Here is a 17,867-nt window from a genome sequence, read left to right as displayed (position 1 = left end):
AAGAACAAGTAGCAGAAGAAGAAGAAGTCCTACCAACTTATGGGGACCCCATCCGATGGGGCCCCAAGTGACATAAAGATTAAAATAAAGCAGGACCCGCACCTGATGACGTGGCAAATTTTTGAAAATTGCGCTGACATGATGACGTGGCAGGCAGTACGGATTTCCGCGTTTTGCGCTGACTGCTGTACGGATTTTTGTGATTTACGTTGGCAGTTTTTGGCATTGCTTTTTGGACCAGAAGCTTTTGAGTTTGAAGGCTTTTCATGTAAACTGCTTTTCAAGCCAAGGGCCTTTAAATATGAGGTTAGGGCTCATTCTCTGGCATGCTTCCCGGAGAAGGTGCAGAGTTTGGAGTACCGGCTTGTACTACGTTGATGCAATATAGAGAAATACCGAGACGGACGCCAAGGTTTAGGGTCAATACTCTCTAGGGTGGAATTCCGCCACTCCGTGTCGTGCATCGTCTCTCTCTCTCTCTCTCTCTCTCTCTCTCTCTCTCTCTCTCTCTCTCTCTCTCTCTCTCTCTCTCTCTCTCAGTCTCTCAGTTCAGTTGTTATTGAAGTGCTAAAAGTTTGCTCAGTCTGTTCTTTTCTATTGGCACGTGGTGCCCATCTTGTGACACTCTTTGCCCTCGAGACAAGCCTCTTCGCCAAAAGCCACACTCCTTCAACGATTGGTCACACCCCTTTACCCAATGGTTGCAGCTATTCACTGAAAGGACGTGTCTTTACGTCTGAAGTCGTGTCACTTCACCATGAGACGCGTCTTTTAATTTGTGACTCTTCGTCTCCTATGTAAGGAGCCTATTGTAATCAATTTTCAAGCATTCAATCAATCAAACAACAAATGTTCTCGTCTCTGAGTCTCAGTTTAATCTTAAGTATGAAGTTTCAGTCTTAATTCTAGGATTAACACCACTAACCCTCGCATAAAATTTGCTCTTGCAACGTTCATCATGATGATGAATAGGACCTTTCGAGAGAACAGACAATTTGTGGGCACATTTTTGTTTTCTCCAAATCCAAAGCAGGACATGAAGAACCGATTGGTGATTAAATGGAAAAAAAAGTGAGTTCTTTCTGTCAGAGATATATTTTTGGGACACATTGTTTCATCCAAGGGTGTTAGCAAGGATCCAACTTAAGTAGAGGCTAGTTGAGATTGGCATACATTGAAGAATGTACATGATTTTCGTATTTTTTCGGGATTGTGCCCTTACTACAAGTAGTTCATCAGACAATTCGCAGACATTACTTCACTGTTGCAATCCCTCACTCCTCAGAAAGGGTACCATTCGTTTGGGAACCTTCACAAAGTGCAGCTCTTGAGAGACTTAAGGAAACAATGACTACTGGCCAGTGTTGAAGGTACCACAGACTTGCAGAAATCTTTTCAGGTTTACTATGACGCTTGTGGAAGCAAATTGGGAGCGATCCTAATGCAAGAGGGCCTTGTCATAAGAGAGCCGGATACAAGAATGGGTTGCACAGATTTATGAAAAGGATTTCTTAGCCGTTATTCATGCTTGGACTCAATAGAGGAATTACTTGCTCGGGGCATATTTACATTGAACATAGATCATCACAGTTGACAATACTTCTTGTCCCAAAATAAGCTTTTAAAGAAGCATTTGAGATGGACGAACATTTCCAAATAATAAATTTGAAGGGAAAGAAGAATGTAGTATCAGATGCGATCTCGCAACCCACAGATACCCATTGTCACTTCAATGCATCATCAAGATGAGGGAGAAATATGCTAGACCCCTGGATTTTGCTGTGACTTTTCAACGGGCTACAGAGTGGGGGAGATGGTGTCAAGCTAATCTCTCAAGGAAGGGTTTTGGATACGGAAGACCATATTGTGTGTGATACATGGTTTGCAGCAAAAGGTGTTGATGCCGAATGGAGTGTCATAGCTTTATGTCCGTCAAAATGTCATCATTGATAGCCATTTTGATGTAGGCCATGGCCTTCTTATTCAACCTGGCCCACTCTAAGTCAAACAAACCTTGCGGCTTATTCTCTTCCAATGCATCTTCACAATCCTTTAAGAGAAGGATACCTTACATGCGTTCTTGTCAAAGGTCGAAGCCTTAACCATCAAACTTTTAGTATCAGATGCGGAAGAGATAGCAGCCATCTTAACTCAACCACAAGTGTGTATACAAGAGAGATGCAATAGGCTGAAAATTTCAGCAAATAGGAGCAACCACAAGAGTTTGCAATTTCTTTACATGAAACTGCCTAAATCTGAATTTTCAGCTGAATATGCGATTTAAACCACCTGTACTCAGCTTTTCACTCAAATCCTTGCACAAAACATCAATACATGTGATCCTATATATTTAGTACACCTGCGTATTGCTGTTATAACCTGTAAATCACCTGTTTTAACCTAAAAACAGCCTGTTTTGGGTTGTTTTGGCAGTTTTGATGACCTTCTTAACCCCGGAAGCAAGGGGCTTCGCGATGGAAGCGAAAATTGTCATGGGAAAGTAATATAGCTTGCTGACCAGCAGCCTGCGCATGGCCTGTTTCGGACCCTAGGGCTCTGATACCAGTTGAAAGCGCGAAGGAGAGGCTACCACGAGATGCGCGAGGTGAAGAAGTGTAGGTTTGGGTCGGGTAGAGCCAGGCACAAGTGCAGCAAGAGGATAGCGCTACAGATCGAAATCAGTAGAGAGAGAGAGAGAGAGAGAGAGAGAGAGAGAGAGAGAGAGAGAGAGAGCGCTCGTTAGTTTTGAGAAAAACTCACTTAATGAGTTTTGGACTTCCCATTTTTATTATTAGTGACCTTTAAAAAATGTGTCCAGGCTGGACAAAGTATAAAAATGTACAAAAGGGGTTATTTAGGCCTTTAATCCAACAACGTGGACATGCTTCATCGACTTCCAGAGCTAGTTTTCCCCTTCTTCCTAGATAGGAATGTCTAGAATCCTAGGAGGATTAGTACCGGCATCTTGTAAGCATGTTCGCAGAACCTACATGTCCGGAAAAGTCCATTAGGTTAGGTTTTCCAATTTGGAACCCTCTTGCATAAATGGTTTGTACTCGCGTTTTGACAGAGGTTATTACTACGGTGGACATCTGACTAGACATGCATGTAGTTTTAGCCTAGAGGAATCCAACGAGCTATTCCCCGCGTCAATCGGATTCCCGTGTGGGTAGATGTGCGATAGTTTCACCCAAAAACCATCCCCCTCGCCAAACTTATTATTAATTAATAAATCATTTTAATGATTTATTTGTTGGGTCTGGTAGACAGTTTTCCCTACCTAAAGCTTAGGAGGTTAATAAACTGCAAATCTCACCTATAAAGGGACCAAGAGGGCCAACGTTTCCATTAAAAGTGCCTAGCACTAGCATCTGAACAAATCAGCTCTAGCGTTTTGCCTACGATTCAGTTCAGCCAACGTTTTTTGCAAGGCGCCATCACCTTCAGCATTTTGTGCCCTCTCACTGCAGATCAGCACTAGAGTTTTCAGTTTTCAGCCCTTCCCTCACTGGATTGGCGTGAATCTGCGATCGCTAGCCATCTCCGTTGCGGTCCAGTACTTTGACAGCCCATTGAGCCTCCCCTCAACCATTCCCTCGCCGACATCGAGTGCCCCATTGTTGTCCATCATCGTCGCCATCGAGATCTGCGTTTTCAACCCTTCATTCCTGATGCAGAAATTATAATTGATGAATTTTTTAATTCATTAAGTTCTCCTGAATCAATTGATGAAGACAACGATGATTTCAAGCAAGAAGTTTTTCCAAGTGATACTTCGTTACCAGACAAAGATAAGAATATGGTTGTAGATTCCGAGTCTAAAGACGACTATGCTTTCTTTGATTCTTTGCTGGATGATGATATGCCAATTGCAAGTCATAAAGTGACAATTTCTGAAATCGATTCTGAAGAATTTTGGGATTCGTTATTGGAAGATGATTGGAGTCTCAATCCAAAATCCTCTCCAGTGATTAGCAAAGATGAAGTGAACCCCTTCGAAGAATGCCTTGAGAAGATTTTCTCTTCACCAAATATTTCACATTTATTGGAAGATTTTGAACCAGAAGTCTTACATCACATGAAGGATTTTGAAGATCAATCTCTTGTTGCAGTCAACCTGATAATGCCAGATTCCTCTAAAAAGTCTTTGAATAATGCAATGACATGGGATTTAGCAGTCAAAGCAAAGAGGTTTCGCAAGAAGTAAAAGTTCAAGACAAAGGTTTCAGATTTTCGAAGATTCAATGCTTTTCAAGAGTTCTATCAACATCAGAAGTCATTCCTTTAACCGAGGCTCTCATTTTAAATGGGAATGAATGTCACGATTGTGACTATGTTACAGTATTACATCTACTCCTAGTTACAGATACGCAAAGTGCCATGCCAAGGAGGACCCCTACGCTTGGATGGTCGACCTTTCGCTCAAGAGACATGCCTCTTCGCCAAAAGCCACACTCCTTCGACGATTGGTCACACCCCTTCGCTCTACAGTTGCGACTCTTCATCCAATGGTTGCACCTCTTCGCCGAAAGGATGTTTCTTTACGTCTAAAGTCATGTCTCTTCACCATGAGACGTGTCTTTTCATTTGTGTCTCTTCATCTCCTATATAAGGAGCCTATTGTACTCAGTTTTCAAGCATTCATTCAATTAATCAAACACACATTCAATCTCTTGAGTCTCAGTTTGATCTTAAGTATAAAGTTTTAAGTCTTATTTATAGGATTAGCACCACTAATCCTCACACTTAGCACAATTTCTAATTAGGTAAAACTTGTAAAAGTATGTAGCAATAGTTCAAATAAGTAGTCTACATTTTTTGTTGAGGCCACATTATTTTTTTCTAAGCCTAGGGTAGGTCACATGCGCACTACACTTGAGTCGAGTGGACAAGCTACTGCTACAGGTTAGCATCAGTCTTAGTATAGCTTAGGATCTAGTCTGGCACTTTGTGAGCCTCTAGAAGGACATGCTGTCACGTGACACATCCAACCCTATGTGTCCGTGGACAAGCTACAGCATGACCAAGGTTCAGTTCAGTCTAGTCAATCTAGAATAGGAAGTGATCTTGCACTTTTGTGAGTCTGTTCGCAGACCGTGCATGTCCAAACACTTAGATTAGATGCATATCCTTTGGTTGCACACAGCATGAACATCAGATCCCATCAAGAGCATTTTTATAGTGCATAGACCTATTTTCCCTATTTTTGACATTTTTCACTTATTATTTTTAAGTGACTTTTGTTGGAAAGTAGGTAGGGCAATTTTGCTAAGTTTGTATAAATAAAAACCTAGGGCTAGCACTTTCTGGCAGAAGAGGCAGCAGGAGCACTCGCTCAACAGGCAATTTCTCAACACAACCCAAGAGGCCTATCGATTTCTGCATCAGCAGGACAACCCTAGCGTTTTTCATCTACAAGACCAGCCTTGGCGATTTGTGCACAACAGATCAGCCCGGCGCCAACACGACACAGGAGATCAGCCTAGCGTTTGCATTTGCAGGACATCCGGCGACAACAGAAGACAATTTCAGCCCCAGAGTTTTTGGTTTGCATCACAACCTCAGCGTTTTTGCAGATCATCACGACGGAACATCAAGAACCACCAGCGTTTTCAGTTTTCAACCCTTAGACACCACAGATCAAGTTTTCAGCGCGTCGTTGTCGCATCATCACCATCGACATCGTCACCGACATAGAGTCAGAATTCAACAGATACAAGATTTTCAGATTTCAGCCCTTAGTATTTTCAAATTTTAGCCGTCTCGTCGTCCTCATCATCGTCGACATCGTCGGCAAGTCCAAGCATTGTAGAGATTTGTGCAATCATAAAGACCGCTCTCACCATAGAGAGTGGGGCCTTCGGAGGAGGGTTTTACGTCTCTGTTGTCGTATTCTCTTCTCTCTCTCTCTCAGTCTCATGCACTTCCATTCATTGTGTCCACTCACTTTGTTTGTGTCCATTGCACTCTCTCACTAAAGGAACGGAAGGCTCTCCCTTCCGTAAGTAAAAGGAACCTTAAGCATAGTTCGGAGCACTCATCTTGAGCAAAGTTCAAACATTCATTCCGCTGCACCTTACATTGGTATCAGAGCTTTGGCAGTGTTCTGTATCACTTGAGGAAAGAACCACAAGAACCACAGGATTTTTTTTTTTGTTTATTGAGGTCGCACGAACCCAATTTCACTTGGGCGGTGTCGATTTCTAATCGTGTTTTTTGAAGAATGACAAGAATCCCAGGAAAGAAGGGCTTGTCCAGCCTCCCCTTGTGCCTCTTTTCACTTATTGAGAGTGGACCGTGCACTTAGCGGCCGGCCAATGGACGTGAGGTGGGAAAAAGAAACCTTGGTGTGAGCGCAAGGCCGCCAAGGGGTGCGCCCGCAGAAAAGAGCATAACTCGGGTGAAGAGAAGATCCTTCTCTAACACAGATTGCAAGCGAAAGAAGAACCGCAAGAACCTCAAGACACTCAAGACCTCAAGAACTCAAGAGCCCCAAGAACCAAGACCCCCAAGAACCCAAGTTCCTCGTGAACTTAAGAACCCAAGACCACAAGAACCCAATACTTCAGTGGATGGTCATCACTCGAAGCGGAATGGATACTTCGCTTAGAGGTGATTAGCATGAGAGAGGCGAACAAGAATTTTCCTCACCAAGAGGTTTTTCCGACCCTCACCCTTCCCCATCTACGCCAAGGATTGCACTAACTCCTATGGAGGAGTTGAAGCTGTTGTTTCTGGAAAGAAAGTTAGAATGCGAAGAAAGGGAAGCAGAAAGAAAGGCCTACGAAGAAACAATGGCAGCCATAGATTGTGACTACGAAGAAAGCGTAGAGCGTAAGTACGAATTGGAAGCCAAAGAAAGTCATGCCAAATTGGATCACGATAACAACGAAAGACGAGCAACATTTAATCGCGAGAGCAAAGCAAGACAAGAACAGAGCGACCAACACATGAAAGAGTTCTTGCGACTCTTTTCTATTGTGCAGGCACAGATGCAAGAGATTCGGGAAAAGGAGACTCTTTCGGTCTCTTCTTCTCCCAAGCATGACACACACGATTTGCATGATGATGATTTGAATGACAATGATAAGCATGATGATTTGGATAATAATGATGAGCATGATGATTTGCACGATCAAGATGTGATTTCTCGCAAGCATGATGATTTGCATGATCAAGTGTCCTAAACCCTAGAAGCAGGAGTAAGCTTGTCCACATGCACATAGGGTTAGATGTGCCGTGAAAATTGGCTTCATGATTTGAAAGCCAAAGGAAAATTGACGTACACAAAAAAGGACAAAGGCAAAGATCCATCGGCAAAGGTGACCCAAGATCAAACAATGGCTATGGAAAGTGGATCGGCAAGTACTCAATTAGCTGCTCGACAAAATTAGAGTCATAGTTGTAGTTCTAAAGGGAAATGAAGATGTTTTTTTTGGCTCGGGAACGTGAAGCCAAATACAAATGTGCGAGCTCACAAGAGGACAAAGGCAAAGGCAAGCTTGACAGAGATAGCAGTGGTAAAAATGCGACTCGAGATCTGCATGGCACACGTGGTTCATAAGACGGGCACCACGTGCCAATAGAAAAAGAACAGACTGAAACAGATTTTTAGCACTTCAATAACAACTGAACTGAAAGAGAGAGAGACGACACGGAGTGGCGGAATTCCACCCTAGAGAGTATTGGCCCCAAACCTGTGATTTTTCGGACTTAGGCGTGAAGCCGTACTTCCCGTGAAGGGCCTTCCCGTAAGACGGGAGATTCCTGCAAAACAAACCACACAAACACGCGACAACAATTCGTATGGCGAATCCACAATAGATACCTGTCGCTCTTGCGCAGGAAAAGCGACTTCCGTGCTTCGTAGTCTCGCGATCTCTTGCGGCAGAGTCTTCTCTTGCTGATGTTGGTACCTCTCTTTGAGTGAGGGCATGTGGTGCTTTTATAGCTCCCTGGCCACGGCACGAATAGTTGCTCGCGTAGAGATCGCGCCCGTCTTTTTTTTTTTTTTCCGCTGTTTTACCCGAAATAGGGAGAGAGAATTCGCTGGCTGGTTTTGTTGCTTTATCTTCTAAGTGGCTGCCCACTTATTAAGTGGGCAGTCTGCATATTTTAAAATTGGTCTGAACTTGCCCAAAAACTCAATAAAACCTTATAAGTTAAAACCAATGCATTTCACAACACTTCCCAGGCGTCCCTAGATGCAACCACATGCACAAATGCAATGCAAACATAGATTCCTCGCGGGAAAGCGTCTGCCTTCCCGCGATTGTTCCTACTTTTCGTAAAAATCTTCATTGAACCCATCTTTATTCTTGTGCTTGCGTTCTTACGCGTATTTTCTTACTCAGTTCGGAATTCCTCCTTAGACCCTTAGTGTGTCCCCTTACCGATGAACCTGTCACCCATCTTGTGACTCATCAGGGACCACCATTACCTGGTCTTCTCCCACCGAACTAATAGGCCAACTCCCTCACGGTGCTTCTCGTCACCCATCATATGACACACCAGAATTGTCTGTTTCCTGATGGCTTTTCTTACAGATCTGTGATTCCTTAACTTATTAGTTAACTTGTGCACATTTCTTATTAAGGTCCTAATTCTAGAAAATAGAAATTAGAAACAAAATAGTCAAATTAGTTTCAGTTCTTTGGACCGAGGCTTGAGAGCCAAGATCGCTTCTTCCTGAGGGGGTTCTTTGGACCTTGACTCGAGAGCCAAGATTGGTTCTTTGTGGTTGATCGAATCTACAAGGAGGTTAGCTTTACTAGAGAAAGTATCAACTAACACATCATCCTTGTGAACAATCACATCATCTTCATGCAACTCATCATGTTACGGGAAAGTACGGCTTCGCGCCTAAGTCCCTTACGAGAAGGAACGGCCTTGTGCCCAAGCTCTTTACGGGAAAGCACGACCTTCGGGTCTAAGATTACAGAACGGAGGGGTTTCCTCGGGTTCTCGTGCTTGTATACGAATTCTCCCTGAATAAAAGAATACTCTTGACGGGGGGGGGACCAGCCCATCTTCTGGTCCCCAATACTGTGTCAATTCTCTCTCTCTCTCTCTCTCTCTCTCTCTCTCTCTCTCTCTCTCTCTCTCTCTCTCTACTCGTCATGTTGAACTCTCTCTCTTAAACTCCGCATGATATTTATCTGAGTGAGCAGCTACGCTTCCGTATTTGTGACAGTGATATCATAGCATGGTCTCCTCTCTTTGTCTGTAAAGGAGGACGACTCTGGGAAGATACGGGAAGAAGCCATGACAAGCCAAGACAGAAGTAAGAAGGCGGAAACCTAAGTCCTGCAGGAAAAGCTCGCAGAGTTGGAAATTTTTTTCTCTCTGCAAGAAGGCGACACAAGACTTGGGATTCTCTCAGAAGGCGACAAGAGCATGATGCTCAAGAAACTAGAGAATCTGAGAAGCGGAATGCTCAAGATACTTCAGAACCCAGAAGATATCCATCCATGAACATCAATCGAGAACCATAGCCAAGAAATCCCGTCATTTCGGGAAGGATATGAAGAAGGTCTCTAGACCTAGGAACACTCCAGTCAAGCTTGATATTTTTGACGGAAGGGAAGATGTCCTGAAAGCTACTGCTTTTATTCAACAGTTTGAAGTTGCCTTTGCAAACGGCAATTTCTGAGAAGTGTCGAAGGTGAGGCATGTGACCAAACACCTCCAGGGGATTGCAAGTACTTGGTGGTATACCAAAGCTCTGCAAGGAACTTACAACAACAATTCAAGGCTGAATTCTCCGACAAATTTTTTTCCTCTACACTTTGAGGAGGGCATTCAAGAAGATTGGGATTGGTTTGCCCAATAGGAACACGAGTGAGTCAAAGCAAGTAGTGGTTCACTCTTGCCAAGGTAGGTCCATTCTTGATCCTCTCTGAGGAAGGAAAGATGAACAAATTTAACGAAGGACTTTTGCCCGAATTTTGTAAACCCATCTGCAAGATACTTTGCAGCAGATGGTGGAGTCAGCAATAAAAGCTGAGAGTGTATACCTTGATGTACATAAAAATACAATCCCCGTAGTGGAATGAGAACCATTAAACACAGAAACAACGAATTTTTGTTACCTCTACTCGAAGGATACATTGCTATCCGGAGAAAGTTTGGAGTAACAGAACTCGATCTAACTCCTGAATTTTTGACCCTCAAACTTTAAGTGAGAGGGCAGATCTTTGATCAAAGTTAAATCTTTGAGGAACTCATAAAATGCGTATTGCTTTTATGCACGACATATGCACGTGTCTAACCAGGACAATCACTCTCGAGTGTTTATGAGAGTAGGGTTGAGTCAGAACATTGTTTTATACGATGAACTGCTTTGCTTAACCATCCGGAAGGCCCATGATTGATCTGGTATCCGGTAGTTCTCCAACAAATTGCCTGCTAGTGCGGGTAGGAAATTATGAAGGAACCATTCTGAGCTTTCAAGCAAAGAACAACTTTTATCAAGCTTAAGTACCTTACAAACCAACACTCCCTACCCGGTAAGGGAAGACCAATCTTTGTAAGGAAGAGATGCTGCTGCAGATTTCAGCTGTAAAGAAGACGTTGCCGGCGATGCCCATGGCTGCCCCAAGTGTACCAGATGACGTCAAGACCCAGTGCGCGAGTTCCCTCGCGAAGAAGTGCCTACGGAGAGTGTTTTCATCGCGACAAGCTGCTGTTTTTCTCTGTTTTCAGCCCATAAACGTCGTAGACGGGGCTGATTTACGAGAAGGAACCCGAGAACACACCTCTTTTGTGTGTAGGATTGGAAGAGAGGATTTTCTATGCAGAGATCTCTTCCGGGGAATTTCTTTTTCGAGAACCGAGTTGCGTTACGAGCGTCGTGACTTTGAAGGTACGATTTTTATGTTATGATCTCTAAGTGTTTGATTGCAGGTGTACTTCCTCTTCGTGAGGGAGAAGGAGCAGAGGAAGGCATGAGCCTTTGCAGGATAAAAGTGCTCTGAGGAACTAGAGCCAGATCAGCCCAAGGGTTTTGTACCCAAGTTCGGGAAGCAGATCCACGGATTGAAGAGAGGTAGACTCTCAAGATGTGATCCGGAAGTTGAAATTCCCAAGGAAAGGACTTCGTGTCCAAGAAAGCGGAGTTATTCTGCAAGAACAGGACTCTGGAAACAGAGTCGGAAAAGAGTTGCAGGGATGCCATGCCCTGAGTAGGACGGCAGAAAGGAAGGAACCGTTCCGAGATTCCAAGCAAAGCAAAGCTTTCATTAAGCTTGAATACTCTTTGAGCCCACACCCCCTACCCGGTCAGGGAGGACATGGTAGTGCTTCTCGCACAAATGAATGAACACTCTCTTTATGAGAGAAGGAACAAGCGACGACTACGGCCAGTGCTCGAGAAATCCAAGGATTGAAATACTAGTTATTTAATGAGCGGGTTTTGCTCTAAGATCGAGCCAAGGGATCGTCAAGTTGAGCGTCTTCGCTCTAAGGATCTTACGAAGGGAAGGTAATTTCCCAGGTTCACCAAAACTCTAACACAGCTTAAGAATTATGTACACCTTTGGGTACATGGATAACACACGAAGATGCAGACCTATGCCAAGGAACTGGACGAGAGTTTGTTATACTCTCTTGAGCGCCTTTTTATGCGCAAGGATATTCCGACACGAGAATCTCTATTTGAGATGTGTTCGGTAGAAGGATTCTCTACAGAGAAGAGGTTTTCTGATGGTCGTTGATTATTGAGTACGCTATGTGCTTTTATTATTACAGTAGCAACTTTTGGTTGCGGTATATGTTTCTCCATGAGCAGGTCAAGTAGCAGTTACACGCTGCTGGAATAAATTCGAACTATTATGTTCGTAAGAGTAAAATTTGCCAACCATTTTAAAATGGTAAGAATTACCTTAACCACATATGGGAGAACATCCTTGAGATCCAAAGCGGGTTCACCCTTAAGTGGGCCAAGTTTGAACTTATGTTCACAGAATGGTATGGCTAGAATTTTATCTGCCTAAGATTTTGCGAGGAATCCTAGATGCTTGCAAGGATGGCCTCTGCAAGGAAGAGACCCTAGTAGGCGTCACGAGAACACTGCTAATGGTAATAACTTACAAGAGGAAAAGATTGGAAGGAAGTGCCGCCGTGCACAAGGAATCTTCGGATTGGAACCGCTTGCCTACGTTGAGCAACGGCTCGAAACAAGAACCTTCTTTAAGGTGATCGAAGACCTTGTTTGTGAAGGAAGATATCGAAATTAATACTCTTATGATTTGGGCATTCCCTATGTGGGAGGACACAAGAGGTTTAATACCCTCTGGACTAACAGCGCAAGATTATGCGCAAGGACAGATGCCTAGATTGATTTCTAGAAGGATTATTCTTCTCGGGATTGAGAAGGTGGAATTGAGTTAATAGATTCTCGGATAAGGAAACTTCCAATCTGTTGGAAAGACGCGAATGACGAGTTCTTACATGGCTCGTAAGCTTGATGAATGGTGAAGGATATCCTCGAGGTACTAGAGGAAGGACATGAACCGGTAAGGTAAGTATTGAATTCTTCAATTTTATTTAAATTAATTTCTAAGCTCTCTTTTGAGAAAGGACTAGCTCAACTCACCATTGAGTAAGATTTGGAATCTTTCCGGTTTCTCCACGGCAGTTCAGTTGGACCTCTACAGTTGAGGACAACTGTTTATAAGTGAGGGATGAAACTAATTTGACTATTTTGTTTCTAATTTCTATTTTCTAGAATTAGGACCTTAATAAGAAATGTGCACAAGTTAACTAATAAGTTAAGGAATCACAGATCTGTAAGAAAAGCCATCAGGAAACAGACAATTCTGGTGTGTCATTTGATGGGTGACAAGAAGCACCGTGAGGGAGTTGGCCTGTTAGTTCGGTGGGAGAAGACCAGGTAATGGTGGTCCCTGATGAGTCACAAGATGGGTGACAGGTTCATCGGTAAGGGGACACACTAAGGGTCTAAGGAGGAATTCCGAACTGAGTACGAAAATACGCGTAAGAACGCAAGCACAAGAATAAAGATGGGTTCAATGAAGCTTTTTACGAAAAGCAGGAACAATCGCGAGAAGGCAGACGCTTTCCCGCGAGGAATCTATGTTTGCATTGCATTTGTGCATGTGGTTGCATCCAAGGACGCCGGGGAAGTGTTGTGAAATGCATTGGTTTTAACTTATAAGGTTTTATTGAGTTTTTGGGCAAGTTCAGACCAATTTTAAAATATGCCGACCGCCCACTTAATAAGTGGGCAGCCACTTAGAAGATAAAGCAACAAAACCAGCCAGCGAATTCTCTCTCCCTATTTCGGGTAAAACAGCGGAAAAAAAAAAAAAAAAACCGCCGCGATCTCTACGCGAGCAACTATTCGTGCCGTGGCCAGGGAGCTATAAAAGCACCACATGCCCTCACTCAAAGAGAGGTACCAACATCAGCAAGAGAAGACTCTGCCGCAAGAGATCGCGAAACTACGAAGCACGGAAGTCGCTTTTCCTGCGCAAGAGCGACAGGTATCTATTGTGGATTCGCCATACGAATTGTTGTCGCGTGTTTGTGTGGTTTGTTTTGCAGGAATCTCCCGTCTTACGGGAAGGCCCTTCACGGGAAGTACGGCTTCACGTCTAAGTCCCTTACGGGAAAGTACGGCTTCGCGCCTAAGTCCCTTACGAGAAGGAACGGCCTTGTGCCCAAGCCCTTTACGGGAAAGCACGACCTTCGGGTCTAAGATTACAGAACGGAGGGGTTTCCTCGGGTTCTCGTGCTTGTATACGAATTCTCCCTGAATAAAAGAATACTCTTGACGGGGGGGGAGACCAGCCCATCTTTTGGTCCCAAATACTGTGTCAATTCTCTCTCTCTCTCTCTCTCTCTCTCTCTCTCTCTCTCTCTCTCTCTCTCTCTCTCTCTCTCTCTCTCTCTCTACTCGTCATGTTGAACTCTCTCTCTTAAACTCTGCATGATATTTATCTGAGTGAGCAGCTACGCTTCCGTATTTGTGGCAAGAACCCTCAGAGGAAGTATTATGTGTTTGCATGATTAGTACGCAAGCATTGTTCGAGTGTTTCATTCGTGATGGTTTCCTGTATTTTAGTCAGCGTCTTTATGTGATCCCTTTTCCTAGGCATGACATATTATACGTTGAGCACATTTCACTCATGAATGAGCACGGATATATACGGATTATTCATGAAAAGCTGAAAAGTATGCATTCAAGGAAGTCACATTCCATGTCTCTTCCTTGGCACGACACAGTGATAGAAAGAGCACATGAAAGTATGAGCACCAAGCATGGGCATTTCAGTTGTGAATTGCCACAGTTGATTGCCACAAAGGCTTTCTACCTTTGAAATATGGAAATATGGAAATATGCTTTAGATCAGAAGAGAAAGATTCGATTTCATTGTTTGCGTGTGTGTGGGGAACGGTTTGGCACTCCGTCTCTTTGTTCATCTACATTCCATGCACAGTCTTTTGAGAAGACGAGATTTATTCTAGTCACTTTACATGGAATAGGTATATTCATGTTTTTGTGTTGGAAGTGGTTTCAGGAATTTTCGGTCATGGAGATTCTTGAAGAAGAAAGAAGCATGACTCTCGACGAAGTTGAAGCATGGAAGGAGCCACAGAAGACTTTGTGTCGCTTTCGGCACGGCCCAAAGAAGCAGGCATTGCAGACCTTTATGAAGTTCAAGTACCGCACGACCCACACATCAGCGTGGGCCGACGAAGAGTCCCTTCCAAGATTCCGGATGCTATTGGCGATCTCCCTCGACGCCATACAGTTCGGTACGAGTACCTCACTTTGAAAAGGAGAGGATGTCACGTGACACATCCAACCCTATGTGTCTGTGGACAAGCTACAGCATGACCAAGATTCAATTCAGTCTAATCACTCTAGAATAGGAAGTGATCTGGCACTTTTGTGAGTCTGTTCGCAGACCGTGCATGTCCAGACACTTAGATTAGATGCATATCCTCTGGTTGCACACAGCATGACCATCAGATTTCCATCAAATCCCATCAAGAGCATTTTTACAGTGCATAGACCTATTTTCCCTATTTTTGACATTTTTTACTTATTATTTTTAAGTGACTTTTGTTGGAAAGCAGATAGGGCAATTTTGTTAAGTTTGTATAAATAAAAACCTAGTGCTAGCACTTTCTGGCAGAAGAGGCAGCAGGAGCACTCGCTCAACATGCAACTTCTCAGCAGAACCCAAGAGGCCTAGCGTTTTTTGCATTAGCCAGACAACCCTAGTGTTTTTCATCTACAAGACCAGCCTTGGCGATTTGTGCACAGCAGATCAGCCCGGTGCCGACACAACACAGCAGATCAGCCTAGCGTTTGCATTTGCAGGACATCCGGCGACAGCAGAAGACAATTTCAACCCTAGCGTTTTTGGTTTGCATCACAACCTCAACGTTTTTGCAGATCATCGCGACGGAACATCAAGAACCACCAGCGTTTTCAGTTTTCAGTTCTTAGACACCGCAGATCAAGTCCCGAACCTCGCAGATCTCACCTTCCCGCAACAAATCCTCGCCGCACGGTCAGATCCAGCGAAGTTTACAGACTCAGCCTGGAAAACACAGATTTCAGCATCTGCGTTTTCAGCGCGTCGTTGTCGCATCGTCGCCATTGACATCGTCACCGACATAGAGTCGGAATTCAGCAGATACAAGATTTGCAGATTTCAGCCCTTAGTATTTTCAGATTTTAGTTGTCTCGTCGTCGTCGTCGACATCGTTGGCAAGTCCAAGCATTGTAGAGATTTGTGCAATCATAAGTAGACCGCTCTCGCCATAGAGAGTGGGGCCTTCGGAGGAGGGTTTTACACATCTCGGGTGTCGTATTCTCTTCTCTATCTCTCAGTCTCATGCACTTCCATTCACTGTGTCCATTCACTTTGTTTGTGTCCATTGCACTCTCTCACTAAAGGAACGGAAGGCTCTCCCTTCCGTAAGTAAAAGGAACCTTGAGCACAGTTCGGAGCATTCATCTTGAGCAAAGTTCAAACATTCATTCCGCTGCACCTAACACATGCATGATCAAGCAAGTCAATAGTTGCGTATCCTCAATTGCACAGTACAATCACTTAAGCATCATATAGGCATATGAATAGTCACTTAAGTCATTTATCAATGAGTGACTTTGACATGACATTCATAAAAAGTAGGTAGGGCAAATGGCTAAAAAACCTATAAAAGAGTCATTGGCCTTCAGTTTTTAGACATCAGAACCAAAACCCGCAATGGCATCCAACACCCACAGCACCTCAGAACCTAGCGTTTCCATCGCCAGCACCCCAGCATCATCCTCGTTTTTGCATCAGTTCAACATAGCATTTTTGCATCAGTTTCAGCCCATCGGTCTTGCACCATATCAGCATGGCATTTTTGTATTAGATCAGACTTGGTGTTTTGCAGTTCATCCGCATGAAGCATCAGCATTTAGCCATTGTATCAACATTTGTGCAAGTAATCACTCTCGCAAGAGAGCAAGGGGGTCCTTGAGGGTGGTTGGGACTTAGTATGCGGTGTCATCTCTCTTCTCTCTCTCTTTGCCTCTCTCTTTGATTTGTTCAATTTAGTTCCTCTCAAGTGAAGTAAAAGGAACCTTGTGTTTGTGCGAAGTACCAGATCTCAGCTAAAAAAACAGCATCACATGCAATTTTGTGAGAACGTTGTTTATTCTTTACCATGGTAAGCTCGAAAGTCTATGGACATATTTAAGGGTCCTATGTTGGTACCAAACTAGTGTTAACCCAAGAGGCAGCCCACTGCAAGACTTCTCCTTGTGCTTTGCCAATCCTCAAGAAGCCAATAGGTAAATAGGCATCCGAAAAATTCTGATTGTGAGAATCTCTCTTCTTGAACCTTACATGATTCCATGCGAACAGGATGTCTGCCCAAATGCTTGACTTAACAAGGCGGTAAAACGTCAAATAGCCAGTCACATATTGTGTAAATACAAAGAAGGCCTGCTTTGATGCATCAAAAACACCACCCTCAAGGATGACCACAAAGACATATCTAGAATAGCTAAATGTTGGCGATTAACTCAGTAGTTAACTCTATGAAATTAATCAAATTGGATCTAGAAAAAGCAAAACAAAACCAAGATTCTGGAGTACATGTGGCCAGGTTACTCTTGGTTATGCAAAGAACAGATTCAGGGGAGGATATTTGGATTGCAACATGCAAAAATTGATTTAGTATGTGATGATCACATTAAAATGTGTTGAGAGGAAGAACGAACCTCCTCCTTTTGCTTCTTGATTTTTGATTTGACCCCTGGCAGCATCCTACATCAAAACAATCTCCTTATCATGAATGTGCATTCTTTGTAGGAAAAAATTGGGCGCCATGAGCTAAAAACACATACTGCAAAATCGCCATCATCCAGGGCAAACAGATTGCTCTCCATCCTGCCAAGATACGATCAGAAAGATAGTTTTTATGCACCACAACTTTAAAATTAAACATAATTCAACGATATACCAAGGGATCAGCCTTAACAGCTTCTAAAAAGAACATGCAAGCTTCTTGAAATTGACCGAAACGTGCCCATAGACAGTTCACACTTCACATTGTTAAAGTTTATGCATCTCAAGTGAATGCCCAATGTGATCCTAATAATTTATTTGGTCATTTTAGATAGTTTACTTATTTAACATGATTTTGGGTCCGGCCATTTATGTGAGGGGTACTTAAGGTCAGCCAGGCCAATATATAAGCAGCACTCTGCCCCCATTGTAGAGCCTTCTAATTTATTGCCTTGGTTGGTTCATTCGAGCAACTCTCTCTCGTGCATTCTCTCTCTATCTCTATGATTCCGCATCGTCGACTTGAACATGGTATTAGAGCTTCTT

The 17,867-nt window shown here is 43.5% G+C and overlaps 1 protein-coding gene across 1 annotated transcript in view; it reads right to left on the bottom strand.

Moving 5' to 3' along the window:
- DPL1 (dihydrosphingosine phosphate lyase) overlaps nucleotides 1-17,867 on the bottom strand; it is a 94,945-nt gene that overhangs the window by 60,355 nt on the left and 16,723 nt on the right. Inside the window, exons 2-3 of the mRNA XM_086514161.1 lie at nucleotides 17,381-17,423; nucleotides 17,255-17,300 (exon numbers count right to left, since the gene is read on the bottom strand). Coding sequence (XP_086370287.1) covers nucleotides 17,255-17,300; nucleotides 17,381-17,423 — 89 coding nt within the window. The remainder of the gene's footprint in view (nucleotides 1-17,254; nucleotides 17,301-17,380; nucleotides 17,424-17,867) is intronic.

This window comes from Adiantum capillus-veneris, chromosome 6 (assembly GCF_014529385.1).
Source record: "Adiantum capillus-veneris isolate H3 chromosome 6, ASM1452938v2, whole genome shotgun sequence".
NCBI classification, from domain to species: domain Eukaryota; kingdom Viridiplantae; phylum Streptophyta; class Polypodiopsida; order Polypodiales; family Pteridaceae; genus Adiantum; species Adiantum capillus-veneris.
Note: the sequence above shows the minus strand (reverse complement) of the source record. Positions and strands in the feature narration are given on the sequence as shown.